The sequence below is a fragment of the Mya arenaria genome, chromosome 7 (genome assembly GCF_026914265.1).
Source record: "Mya arenaria isolate MELC-2E11 chromosome 7, ASM2691426v1".
In the NCBI taxonomy this organism is placed as follows: Eukaryota; Metazoa; Mollusca; class Bivalvia; order Myida; family Myidae; genus Mya; species Mya arenaria.
In genome coordinates this window covers 57,718,407-57,732,725 of record NC_069128.1, presented here as the reverse complement: position 1 = coordinate 57,732,725, position 14,319 = coordinate 57,718,407, and the positions used below count along the sequence as shown (strand labels likewise).

At 33.4% G+C, this 14,319-nt stretch overlaps 1 protein-coding gene across 1 annotated transcript in view; it reads left to right on the top strand.

Annotated features, from left to right (window-relative positions):
* Positions 1-876: 876 nt before the first annotated feature.
* LOC128240599 (protocadherin Fat 4-like) overlaps positions 877-14,319 on the top strand; it is a 40,395-nt gene continuing 26,952 nt past the window's right edge. Inside the window, exon 1 of the mRNA XM_052957296.1 lies at positions 877-918. Within this exon, the coding sequence (XP_052813256.1) occupies positions 891-918 (28 nt within the window). The 5' untranslated portion in view covers positions 877-890. The remainder of the gene's footprint in view (positions 919-14,319) is intronic.

Here is a 14,319-nt window from a genome sequence, read left to right as displayed (position 1 = left end):
GATCACCAATTTTGACGTTACACTCATAACCTATTTTGCTATGGAAACACATAAGCTTACATCCTTTGAATATATGAAAACATGGTTCTTTATTTATAAGACAGATATTTAGGTAGAAGTTTAAATAAATCATAAAACGAGTACACTAGAGCTCATACTTGCTGTGTTTACCCCAACCACAACCACAGCACAAACCCCCCTTGTTTGCTCAGGTGATTTTGTAAATCCACGTGGGCATAGCAAAGCCTGTTCAGCGCGTTGTTATAAATTTAATCCCAATTAAATTGCTTCGTACCAAACATATAATTATGTTCTTGTTTTGTCAAAAAGTGTATTGAATTAATAACAAGTTTTGTTTGTATTGCGTCCGTCATAAACATCTCCGGGAGATTGTCTGTGATGCAAATCGGTGCAGGATAATTCCTATTCAAATAAAACATTGACAGCTTGAGATTGTAAACAAGTACAAGTTTCAATTTCAAAACGCAGACAGTGCAGTATTCAACCACGTTAATTCGTTAGTATGTGTTTATTACAGAGCCTCCAGGGCCCACTTTGTATTTTTGAAGGCTCCTCAAAACAGATATAGCCCATTGATAATCCATAATTAATCCATTCAATATCAATTTATTATCCAAATAAAATAAAAATAGTCGTATATTAAAGTCAATGAGTCCTCAAGTGCTAGTGTGTTTGCAATTAAAATTTGCAACTCACATAGCATTTTGTCTAAATAAGGTAATGTTGCCTTGCTGCCGTAGAAACCCTAGCATTCTGCAGTATAAATTGATAGGTCGGGGCTGTAGCACTTTGTCGGCTGATTAAGAAACACTCCACACACAACTGCGATCCACTTTGTCACGATGTTTAGGGATATATTTTTCTGTGCTATGGTGTTCTGCGGCGTTCAGATATCTGGTATGTTCAAGGATTTAATTACGTTTGATTTCATTTCTAATGATATAACAACTAGAAAGAACATTTAGAATATTTAACGGCTTTTGACTTCATGGTATCTTAAAATCAAAATCAGCATTATCTGGTTACGATGAAATCAGAGATGATTTATATCTACTTTAATGAGCGAGTATTTCTTGTTGAAAATAAGCTTAAACAAATAGAATAATACACTATTGGTGACATTATTTTACTTTCAAAACACAACAATATGTTTTTATATTATTAACTGCTATGAATATCAATCATTTGTGTTTTGCTAAAGTTTTAGTTTTTCAAATGTTATTTTACGCGGAGCAAAAATGTCTAAAACGATCTTCATAGATTAAATGTAGACCTTTGATACCAAGGATCCTAAAACAAATAAAGTTTATGTTTAAACCTTTGGCTATTGAGCTTGTACTTTTATATATATATATATATATATATATATTTCATCAAATTGATTTATTTTGTTACACCTCGAAATCCTCCGATAGAATGCGTTTATTTTTTTAAGATACTCAATTTGAAAACACACATTATGAACACGCATTTGTTGTCATGACTGACCATATTGCATACACGTCGAAGACAGCATTGTACTGGCGCAGAACAAGATTCGAGCGGATGCCGTACGAATTCGTAACGAACTTTTCGGAGTTTCGAATCCTACAAATCGTTTAAGTATTGTACAATGTCCGTGCGAGTCCATCGCGAGCCCCGTACGATATTTAAAATTGTTCGTGTATCTGACATCTCTCGGCCTTCTCCCGTTTTCTCCACAATAGAACAGGAATAATTTCGAATAACTTCTTAACAGACAGAATTGCGTGGTAGTAAATAAATTGACCGGATAAATGCTATGACAATATTTAAAAAAACACAGCAAACTACTGAAAAGCGACGAAAACGCAGAATATCGTTATTAACAACGTTCGGGAACGTCGGTATTATGGAACAAAATAGTATTTTTGAAATGATAAGACAAATTTAAAATAAGGGATTTCTTTCGTACGGGGGGCTAATGAAATGATTTTATAATAATAATAATAATAATAATAATAATAATAATAATAATAATAATAATAATAATAATATTAATAATAATAATAATCTGGAAGCGACCACGGTCATTTTGAAATAAATACAACATAAGATAGTCACAGAGTAAAAGCGGAATCTTAATGTAATGTTTCTTGGGTATATCGAACAAAAATTACTCATTTATGACTGCATTTGAGTCGATACTCCCTTTTCAATATCATTTTGAGGTCGGCAAGAAAAAAAAAACACCAACAATTTGTTGTGATTTGTTGGTGTCAAACTTGGACATTGTCAGTGTGTGCGGCACATATATCTTTAATAGTTTTTAATAATCCATTAATTAAGAAAACAAACATTCTGAAAACGCATGTTTGTTATCATGATTGAACATTTAAACTTGAGTGCGATGTGAGAAGATTTCTAACTGACCGTAGGCTAGCATACACGTTAGAGACAACATTGCACCGGTCCAGTACGGCCCCAATATAATGCCATATGATTTGGATTTTATGATTTTGGAACGGACTGTTCTGAGTTTCAGGCTCTTCAAATCGTTTAAGTATTCTACAATCTGATATACCTCTGTGATTCAAAACATAATTTGTCCACCACGAGCCCCGTGCGTTGTTAAAAATAGTACGTGTATCCGACGGCTCCAGCCATTCTCTCGTCCTAGTACCATGTAACGTCCGCATGAAATTTTGCGGCACCATTGTATCTTACTTATGGGCTCATTGCGATTGGAATTGCGAAAAAAATGATAGGGCACAATGCGTGTCCCGCTTCACACGGTTGACCGGATAAGCACTTTCAGAATATAAAAAAAAAAAAAAAAAAAAAAACTCAAAGGCGAGGACAACACAAACTATCATTATTTACGTTCAGGAAAGTCAGTATTGTTGCACAAATGTTTTTTTTGGTTGATATAGAATAAACATAAACCATCGAAATAACAACATTATATACATAATCATTTGTTAAATAATTATAGAATAAAAAAAGGAATTTTAGAATTGAAATGGAAACAGAATCGAAATGTTCTGGAGCGTGCGTACACTTATATGGACGTTTTAAATTGAAAAACAACCAAAACAATTATCTAAAATATCAATCTTACGTAAATACAATGTGTTATTTGCTTGCGTTCATTGATGAAATTCAATCAGATCGAAATAATGTAAGACATAAACGTATATATTGTAATTGAAAAATAACTGAAATACACCTGTACATAATATAATTTTACAACGTAATTTTAGGAAATCTCAGCAGTAGAAAATGGCCGCGCCGATTTGAAAATTTAGGAATCAAAGGATAGTCGAAGAGTGAAAGTGAAATATCATTTTAATGTTTCTCAGTTAATTCAGCCAAACTAAAATCAGTTGTGCCTGCATTATTTGAGCCGTTACTCCGTTTTCATGACACGCGGCGTTTTGTCAAAAGATCCTCCCAGGCGGCTTGTTCTTACACACACTGTACCCCATCCCACATTATGTCATTCCTTGTACATGCTGTGTGCTTCCGCATCGCGTACATCACGATTTAAATAATGTTGGGACTGGTGATGTGGGCATCCGATCCGTGGTGGAAACAATATAAGAAAGACCGTCGGATATTTCTACACACAACAAAATTGCATTGAATCTAAAGATTAAAAACGACTTATAACATTTAGATAAACTTATATATGTCCTGTGTCACCTCATTCATTTAGTGTATGGCTATTAGAACACTTACGTCTTAGCTGTTCATGTTTATTCACTGTTATTTTTTTAAACAAAATGTATATGAAAAAATATGTGCGGTAGCTTTCAACTCTTGTATACCTGCCTCGAAATTGTCCAAACAGCTATACGCGATGAAAGAAAATCAGATATACACATTGTATTTAGATATACTAGTTTTTTTTTAAAGAAATATTTTGCCAAGGATTTTCGACAACATATTTAATACATAAATAATTGTGTATATATAACAATGTTCGTCCTTCAGTTTTATAATTATACCAAACATTACTTAAAATTGCGGCTTAAATCAAAACAATCCCGGAGGCAAATCAGGTTTTTATACTGCTATGAAAGTGAATATATGTTAAAATTATTTAAGTCTGGAGATCTAGCTCTTGTTGATAAACTCAATAGCACGTTCAGATATATTGATGATATTCTAAGTTTAGATAATCCTGTGTTTACAGTTAACATTAATTCGATATACCCTTCACAATTGCAACTTAATAAATCTAATACATCCGTTTTAAAAGCAACCTATTTAAATTTGCAACTAGAAGTAAAGGATGATATATTGAGCATCAATCTTTATGATAAACGTGATGAATTTAATTTTAAAATAATAAATTACCCTTCTTTAAATGGTGATGTTTCTATTTCACCATCGTATTTTATTGCACTGTTAATACGATTTGCTAGAATATGTACAGATGTAAAAAAATCAACTCTCGCAGTAAACTTATGACGCAAAAACAGGGTATCCGATATTTTAAATTAAGGAAAACTTTCTCTAAATTTGTTAATGGTCATTATAATCTCATATCAATGTACAATAGTAGTCTTAAATCGCTCATTGCTGATAGTATTGCTTATCCTGATTTTTATGGTGATGTTTTAAAGAAAATTCGTAAAATTAAAATGTTTCCAGAGGCAGTTGGGCAGATAGACTTAATGAATTATTTGGATTTTATTTAAACCGTGAATATAAAGGCAATATTTTGAAGAGCACTTGCCTTCTTGTATTTGAAGATGAATACCTGAAACAAAATATTGGGTTGAATATAGCATCCTTTCATAACTAAACTTTCAGTGCTTTGATTTTTATGAAGAATTCGCTATTTCATGTTATATTTAAAACCGTTTTTGGCGGACACGTGTTTAAATCATTTGGAAAGAGAAAATAGCATATACTAGTCGCTTTTATTTTTAATAATGTTTTTCTTTATTTGTTCCCAGTTTTAGTACAATGATGCTTTTTATTATGAAACTCTATGATCACACAGTTTTAAACCTTTTAAGGCAGACTGTGTGTGAAGCTTTTGGTTTCTAACGATGACTGCATCGTATCTTTGAAAAGTATTTGAATTAGGTGCTCTGAATTGTTTCCCTCCGTCTGCAGATAGAGTTGGAATCTCTAATCATTGAAGTACTTGGGGTTAACCTTTTCGTTTTTTTATTATTATTTGTTTTATTGATAAGTTTGCTCAAGTTAATGCATACTTTGATAAGATTTATCTTTTGCGTTTTCTCTTTATTAAGAATTGAGTGAGAGTGAGGTTTTTGCATATAAACTGGTTTAAACCCCCAGTAAATTTACATTTTACTGACCGTTCCAAGGCGGTACCTAACAATTCTTGATAAACATACTAATTATATATAGTATTTATGCACTGTGCTGTTTGTAGAGTTGTGTGCTGTTCTATGTTTCTTGTTTGTGAATTTGTGTTCTATGTCTTTGGCGTTGCCCATTGCCACTAAACCGGGTTTATGTTTAAACATTTTGAGAGAGCAGCATTTTTATTTGACTCACCTGCTGCTACAATTTCTAACTCGAAACTAAATGTTCAAAAAAACTTGTGCGTCTATGTATATAGCATTTTTACCATTAAACAGTGTGTTTCGGTCTTTCGCACTTGTAAATGATATTGGTCCACAAAATATTTTCAAAGATTGTGATCGAAATATATGTAGTTTGTTGCGAAAGCCTTGTCTGGTGCATGTATGATGTTTTAGGTATCAGCCTTAGTTTTGTGCCTTTAGAAAGGGTTCGAACTGGCCTATGGTTTCAATTTGAATATTATTATAGCAATACATCAGTGAAATATTAATTGCATTTTTCCGGTTCAGAGATTTTAATTGATTGCAGCAGTACAAGGGATTGGAAAAGTACACACCTGACAAACAAAATGCTTTCACAATATTGTTTTATTGCTATACAAAACACATCTGGTTTTCATGAATAATACTAATACTAATACTAATAATAATAATAATAATAAAAATAATAATAATAATAATCATAATAATAATAATTATTATTATTATTATTATTATTATTATTATTATTATTATTATTATAGAACTTTACTTTATTAATAAGAGACTTATTTTAGCATGAGGTACATATTTACCTGGCTGTATTTACCCCCATATATTTATCTTGTGTTTGCTCAGGTGCTTTGGCAAAACCGCCGGCGAAGGCACAACCTGTACAGCGCCTCGTTATAAATGAATCGTGGTAACAATTCAATATGCTTGGTACCAACATATGTTTTGTTCTGATTTTTTTGTCAAAAAGGCATTGAATTAATAACAAGCTGTGTGTGTGTATTGCAGTCGTCATTAAAATCCCTGGAGACTGTCTGCAAATCTAATTGGTCCTTGAATAAGGATAACAAAGTGTTCTTTTACGGATGAGAATGTAAATATTTAAAAAAAATCATGTTCAAAACGCAGAGAGTGCAGTGTTTAACCTTGCACTTTCGTTGGTATTTGTTTATTACAGGGCCTATTTGGTATTTATTGATGGCGCTTGCAAAACTGTTGTAGCCCACTGAAATCAAATTGAATTAAATTACTGAAATATTAAAGTCCATGTGCTCTCAGGTGTCAGTTTATTTGCAATTGAAAAACACAACCCATATTTAATCTGTCTAAATAAGGTGATCTTGTCCTGCTGCCGTAGAAACCATAGCATTCTGCAGTATGAATTGTCAGGTCGGGGAGGTAGAGCCTTGCCGGCTGATTGAAAAAACACTGCGATCTACTTAGGCATGATGTTTCGGGAAATTGCTTTCTTTTATGGTGTTCTACGGCGTTCATTGATCTGGTGTGTTAAAAGATATATCGTTATTGTTATCTTACTGTAAATAATAATTATCAAAAAGAGTACAAAAAAGGATGTTGAAAGACCCTTGACTTAATGATATCTTAAAATCATTTATGATTAGTAGATTAAGGCTTACGTTAATGAACAAATGCTTTTCAGAAATCAGAGTTAGCATGAAGTTAACACAAAAGAATATATAATATATAAAATTGACAAATTATTATCAGCATACGGCACAAGTTGCATTTTGTACATTTGTTGTTCATCTTATAAATTTCAATCACGTGTGTTCTACGCTTTTTACATAAAGCGATATGGTCTTTTTGATTTTTATGGATCCAACGTAGACCTTTGGTACCATAGACCGAAAGCGAAATTAGGCTGTCTCTAGTTAATCAATTGGTTCAAAATTGGGCGACTCCCGAAATAGTCTTGAAAGTATCAGGTGGGAGTTAAGCGTAAAGCTCATTTACGTCCTTTTAAAGTTACATTGTAAATTGAAAATAAACATTCAAAAATCGCATGTTTGTTGCATTGACGCTGCATTACTAAAGCCCAAGATCATATATCGGGTTGGAATAGGCCGGATTCCGGGAAAAGAATGCAAAATTCTCACGGTGCACAGATGTCTACAATTCCATACCTCGCAGAAAACATTGCACTAACAATACTTGATAAATACCCTTAGATTGTTTAAATAGTATATATGTACCGAGTTGATTTTGCGATTTTTTGTGTTTGTGTTCTATGTATTTGACGTTTACCCTGTGTCCTTAAACGGGGATTATCTTTTCTCAAGTAAATGCATACGTTGATAAGGTTTACGTAACTTTATTTGGGGTTGTAGGGATAATGAGTTTGTGCACACAAACTTGTTTAAATCCCCAGTAAAATTACATTTCACTGACAATTCCAAGGCAGTACCTTACAATCATTGATTAACACCTCATTTTTTTATAAAGTTTTTATGTACTGTGTTGTTTGTGCAGTTTTGTGCTGTAGTACATGTTTTCGGTTTTGGATTGTTTGCTTTTGTGTTCTATGTCTTTGGCGCTTACCCTGTGCCATTAATCGGGGTTTATCTTTAAACCTTCGACTACTAAGCTTGTTTTTGTAGGTTTTCATACGAATACTGTATATATTTCGTGAAGATGCATGGCGTGTTTTCTGTTTAATTTAAAGTTTTACTCCCCCGAGAGTGCATACAACATTTTATTGCAATATCGCAATATCTGCAGAGACCAAGTAATGCATCACTGGCACACATTCTATAACCGGTATCATGGATGGATTGGACGAGTCCACTATGTGAGGTCATGGAAAGAGCAAATGGAAGATATAAATTATACCCAAACCGTTAAATAAAACTAAATGATTTACAAAACTTTATATTTTAAAATTATCATACACGATATAAGCTAAAGACGAGGGACAAATCCCAACATTCTCTAAACGATATACAGGTGACGTCACAAGACAACGGATATATAAAACAACTATAAACACACCTTTATTTTTTTTTTGCTTTGATCAAGATTTCTATAATTAAATGTCTAAGTATAAAGCGTAAAATCACAATGAAAGTATTTTAAAGTGGAATTAGTTAAATTTACGTACACTTTTATTATTAAAAGTTGCATCAACAAGCTCAGTAGTCGAAAGTTTAAACATACACCCCGTTAAATGTCTAATAGTAAGTTCCAGTGATTGTTGACCTAAGTGGGAATCACATCATTTATTGATAAAGCTATTTTGGTGCGTATGTGGTCTATGTTTAAACGCTTGTAAGTACGTAAATAATCTGATAATAACACATAAACACCACAATAAAGGTGTATAAAGTGACACTCTTATTCAAAATCAATACATACACATGTATAACAAACATAAAGTTTGAGTGATAAACCTTTAACTACTAACAGATACATCGATTTTAAATAACGCACACAATTACGTTTGATGTGCATTTCTGAAGAAACAAGTTGTTATGACTGCTGGTTGGGGATTTAAGATAAACTTTCTTAACTTCTTAGAGCGTAAGTTTAGTAAAGTGGTAAGGTTCCGAAGATGTGTAGGTATGATAACCACCAGAGGGATGTTCTATTGGACTTTCAAAAAGGGCACAATTATTTGTTTACATCAAAGAAAACGAAGCTGTCTTTACAATCCTGATTAAACAAATTAGTATTAACTAGATGTAAGTGTACCTACACTAAACACTTCGGTTCACGGATAACATCACCCTTGTGCTGTAGAGCCGCCCAGCATACAGTCCAAAAGCCCAGAGTGAAGTCATTTATTTAATGATTCTTCAGGATCCTTGAATAAGTTAAATGTGGTTTTTAAAAAACAAACATATTGCCCAATCAGGTACTAAAATTCGTCCGCTGTGATGAATTCATCATTTTCATAATTAATCTCAAATGTAGGCTGTTAGTCACTGTTCTAAACGACAGTAAATATACGATAGATATTATGGATTTTGGCATTTAAATTTGTAGTTTACTTATACAGAGGTCATTATCATACATATAACAGATTCATAGATTGGGATATTCGCTAGTTTCCCCTGACTTGTTTTATTTTAGAAGCACACACACACACGCACGCACGCACGCACGCACGCACGCACGCACGCACGCACGCACGCACACTTAAACGATGTTTTTGCATTATTTCTTATATAAACTGTAATTCAACTGTGCATTTTCGTTCTTCTTGCCAGAGGCAGCGGTAACTGCTTGGACATCTCCATCTCCGGGGGTTACAGATAGCGCAGATGGAAATATTATTATTCCTGTGGGAGATGCAAAAGCAGAAGACAGTGCTGCTGGAACAACCCTCTTTACAGCGACAGCAACTGTTGACGGGGCTAGCGCTACTGCCTCCTATGTTCTTGTCGATGATGCGGGTGGTAAAGGGACGATAGACGCTACATCTGGCGAAGTGTCCTTAGCAGCCGGCCAGACACTGGATTTTGAAACGGCTCCAACTCTTATATTTATAGTTAAGTACGTATGTATTTTATTTTTCCATTTTCCTCTAAAATATAAAACATATAAGAGTGTTGGACAAATGTGAGGTTGAGCCCTCATCAATAAGGTAACAGTATCCATGAATTACTGCATTGCTGATTATTCAAAACAGTAACCCCAACATTTATTAATACAAACATTTTAAAATATATGTAATCTGTCTATGTTCAATAAACCTTTTTATCAATCGATTTTTGTTTGAAAGGATTGGTGTGTTTAAATTATAATTTGTATTAATTTGCAATAATTAAAGCTTATGGATCGCATGTTTTTGTTGGATAAAACTATAAAAACTCGGATGCTTAAGACATTTTATAGTCACCTTATTTCGCAATCATTCCTAGTTAGTATGAACCTGGGAACTATTCGAAAACAATGTAATAATTAATCGTATTTTTTATATTTAAGGTGACGCTTAATTGTTTATTTCTTTCAGGGCTACTGATAGTGTAGACAGCGGGACTGGGACAGCCACCATTACCCTTGCAATTACCGACGTCAACGAAGCGCCAGCCTACGCAGAAGCACAATTCACTGCGTGTGTTGAAGACAAGTCTGGCGCTGGTAAATAGTTATCTGAGTTAAATCGATTTGCATTAAGCGTTAGTTATCTTGGGTTGTTTCTTTAAAAAGCGAAACATTAAATGCTAAACGTTCTCTTTATATAATCACGCTGTACATACCATGTGACAATGATGTCATATAAACAGCATCAGGACCAAATATATCGGACAGTTGTCGGGCAGATATGAGTTTTTTCATGTTTTTGTTTTCCTTTTTTATGAACGAATAGTAACTGTCAAACACTAATTTGAACAGCAATTTGTAAATTAAAGCCTAAAATGAATCAGGTTTCAAATGCATTAGTTTAAGCATTATTAATTTCATTCAGATACGTACATTAAAACAAAACAAAAAACATTTATCATCGTAAGAATTAAGATCGCTAAAAGCAAATATTTTCAACTCTATCATTTGCTTATACTTTACAGCTAAATATACCATATTTTTTCACATTTTCCATAATGATTCGCAATTGAGTTTTTTTTGAACTCATGATGAAGTCGTATCCTAGCAACAAGCAGTCTGTTCACGTATCAAATGACATTAATTATTTCCACGTTTGACCAAAAAACACTTGAACGACTCCCTTAAAGAACCTGAATTCCAAAGTGATTAAACAAGTTCAACATTGCATTTTTAAAACATACTTCTGAAATTAGACCCCTTGTCTTTTTAATCCTCATAGGTTTCAATATAAGTTACATAATTTACAGCTTTTCCCTTCAACTATTTCGTTATCAATTGGTTAACAATGGATCATTCAATCCAACAGTCAATACATCGATGGTAATTTTATCGATTGATAAAACTATTGAAACATTTTTAAACTTAAACAATTGAATTCGTTTATTGTTTACATATATTGATCATGTACCATTTCAGACACGTTGGTAGGCACATACACAGCCACAGATCCGGACGCAAGCAATACCGTCACATACTCCATTGCCTGTATGTTATAATGATTTTTCAAAATATTTTGAAGCTGTTACCTGAAACAATATTGCATATTTTACTACATGAAGTTGATTTTACAATCAAATTGATAAACATTGTAGTCTTCGGGCTGAAAAGATTTTTGAAAAAGCTTAAAAAAGTAAAATTACAATGTTACATCCATAATACATCTGCAGGCAAGTGATATTGTAACGAATGTGCGGCCGCATTTTAATCAGCTTCAATCTTGAATATAATCTCATGGTTTAATGTAAAGATATAAACGCATAATATCATGTGTTTATTTTCAGCTGGAGACACCAATTCTGAGTTCGCTTACGGGACTGATGGTCAACTGAAAGTGGCGCCAAGCAAGACACTTGACAAAAGTGCAACGCCAACCTATACGTTAGTGCTTCATGCTGCTGACGCCGCACCCCTTACCGGAACAGCAACGGTGACGTTGAGCGTCGAGTCAACATGCAGCGGCGCGGAAGCCATCGGTGCCATGTTTGCGTCTGTGCTTCTGTCTGCGATTGTTTCTTATCTGATCTAAACTTGATGAGTTTTTCAGAGAATGTTTTTTCAACAAGGCTGTGATTTGAGATTTAAAGACAAATATCGTGTGAAGAACAAGCAATTATTTAAAATTATGAAAAAAACAAAACAAAAAAACACATATATTTTTTAAACAATTCGACGCTTATTTGTTTTAGTTTCAAGTCGTTGTTTCCTTAATATCCCTTAATATCAATGCATTTTTTTAACTTTCTAAAATATTCACATGTTCTAACTGCAGTTGTAAATATTTTGTTTATTATTTGAGAACCCCTTTACAACTACCATGGGTTATGGCAAGTCATATTTTCCAATGATAGTTCGCTGAACTGACGACCCGATTCTAAAATTAGCGAGGTTGCGAAACGCTACATGTACTTGCACATGATGGCTTCTCTTTAAATGCTATACTTTCTAGTTATGGGCACAATTTATAAATCATAAACTTGTAGCCGATATGAATCTTACTCCCACTGGTTTGAGAAAGTTAAGCCAAACTCAATATACTCACGGTTACACTGGTACAAAATTGAATACAATCACAAGGAACGCGCAATGATGTCTTTGAGCCTACACGTACAAACAGCTTTTGTCACCAACTGCAGACTTAAGTGCAACTACACGCAGTGTTTCACAAACAATTTGTAATCTCTGTTTTATCTGAAGTCATGTTTTGTATACTTTCAATTAATGTTTTTTTTATTATACCTTGATATATTTGTGATCATTGTACAATGACAGTTTTTTTTCTTACACATATGGGAATTGCATTTTGTTAAAAAATGTCAACTGTTTAAACTATTATAAGATCATACGATTCAGAGTTGTAAACATGTTTTTCATAAAACGTAGTTGCTTAATTAGCCACCATCCAATATATGTGATATAAAAAAAGACAAACAATTTGAATTCAATCGTTCGGCTTTGTACAACCGATTATGAGTTATATTACCCATATTTCTTTTAAAGTGTGTAGTGTGTATACTAATTTCGGATGCCAGTCAGATTTACGGAGATTGTCTCGATTTGAAAACATTCAAATTACTTTTTCGAACTACATTATGATTTTTCATGAAATAGCCTAGGTAAATCCAACATGAATTACTGGCACAGTAACGACACTTGGATTTCTTAGAGCAGTACTTTAACATTTTGGTCACTCTCGAGACAATTTCTTTACTGACAAGCTACCGATTGTGTGATAAAAATAAATGATATTAAACGCCATTGAACTTTGTTTTAAAAATCTCATCTTTATGTTCATCCATAGAAAAAAAAAACGGGTATATTCCGACAGTAATACAGTGCAAATAATGGGCATATATATATATTGGCCATTTTCAACTTTCAATAAGTCTGTGATTGTGTCATTTACACCGTTGCTGTTCCGGTTACACTGATGATGAACGTAAATAAAATTTCATAGAACGAAATTTTTTTAGCATACATTAAACTTCAAGATCCAACGAACATGTATCCAAAAATAATAAAAAAAAGCACATACAAAAAACTAGAACTCTCTCGACACCTAACAGCGTGCATTTCCACGACTCTGTCGGCTGCTCGTAATTGACGTTGTGGGCTTTGCGAGCTGCATAATTGACACTACAATCCACTGCGATTGATGTTCAGTTGTTTACCATACACAATATTATTACTAAGGGACAATTCGTCATATTGTTATACTGTTGTTAACATCATTACTATTCATAATTCCAAATTAAAGATATCCACCAGTCAATTGTGCGGATCATTGCAAAAATACGCCTTTTAACGAATCAATGCTCGTAACTGTCGTTCCTAGTTCCCTTGTCAACGTACATTATTCGAAAAAAAAAAAGTTGGTTAACAATAAAAAATGTGTATGAGATAGACTTCGCTAATTGATATCAGTGCTTATTGCAAATTAGGCCCTTTATGACAGTTTGTTTACTCTCACAACTCTCATGTAATAGTAAGATGACATGAAGTCAATTCATTAAGAAATTACTTTAGGTCATCTAACTGAATAAGAATACAACCTAATTGGTTGATGCATTGACAGCGCAAAATCTGACGCAGGTAATGTGTTTCGGATGAGTGGCAGTAGGCTGACTTTAAACACCCGCAAAGGTGAAATTCTTAATGGTTAAGTCTAGTACTTAATGATAGCCTACATGCAATGTCATTGGGTTAAAATGTAGGTTGTATTCTACTTAATAGTAAGGGTCAATTGTGTACATAGAGGGGATTAGAGGGACAGTACATTGCCTTATAAGCAATGCGCCAATACTGATACATAGTATGTATATCATGTATTTCGTGAATTTCAAACATTTTTTCCGAGTACCCGAGTAGTGATTAATACTCGGGTACTCGTTGCCATCCCTATTTTTATAATAAAAATGAATAAAAGGTAATGAAGACA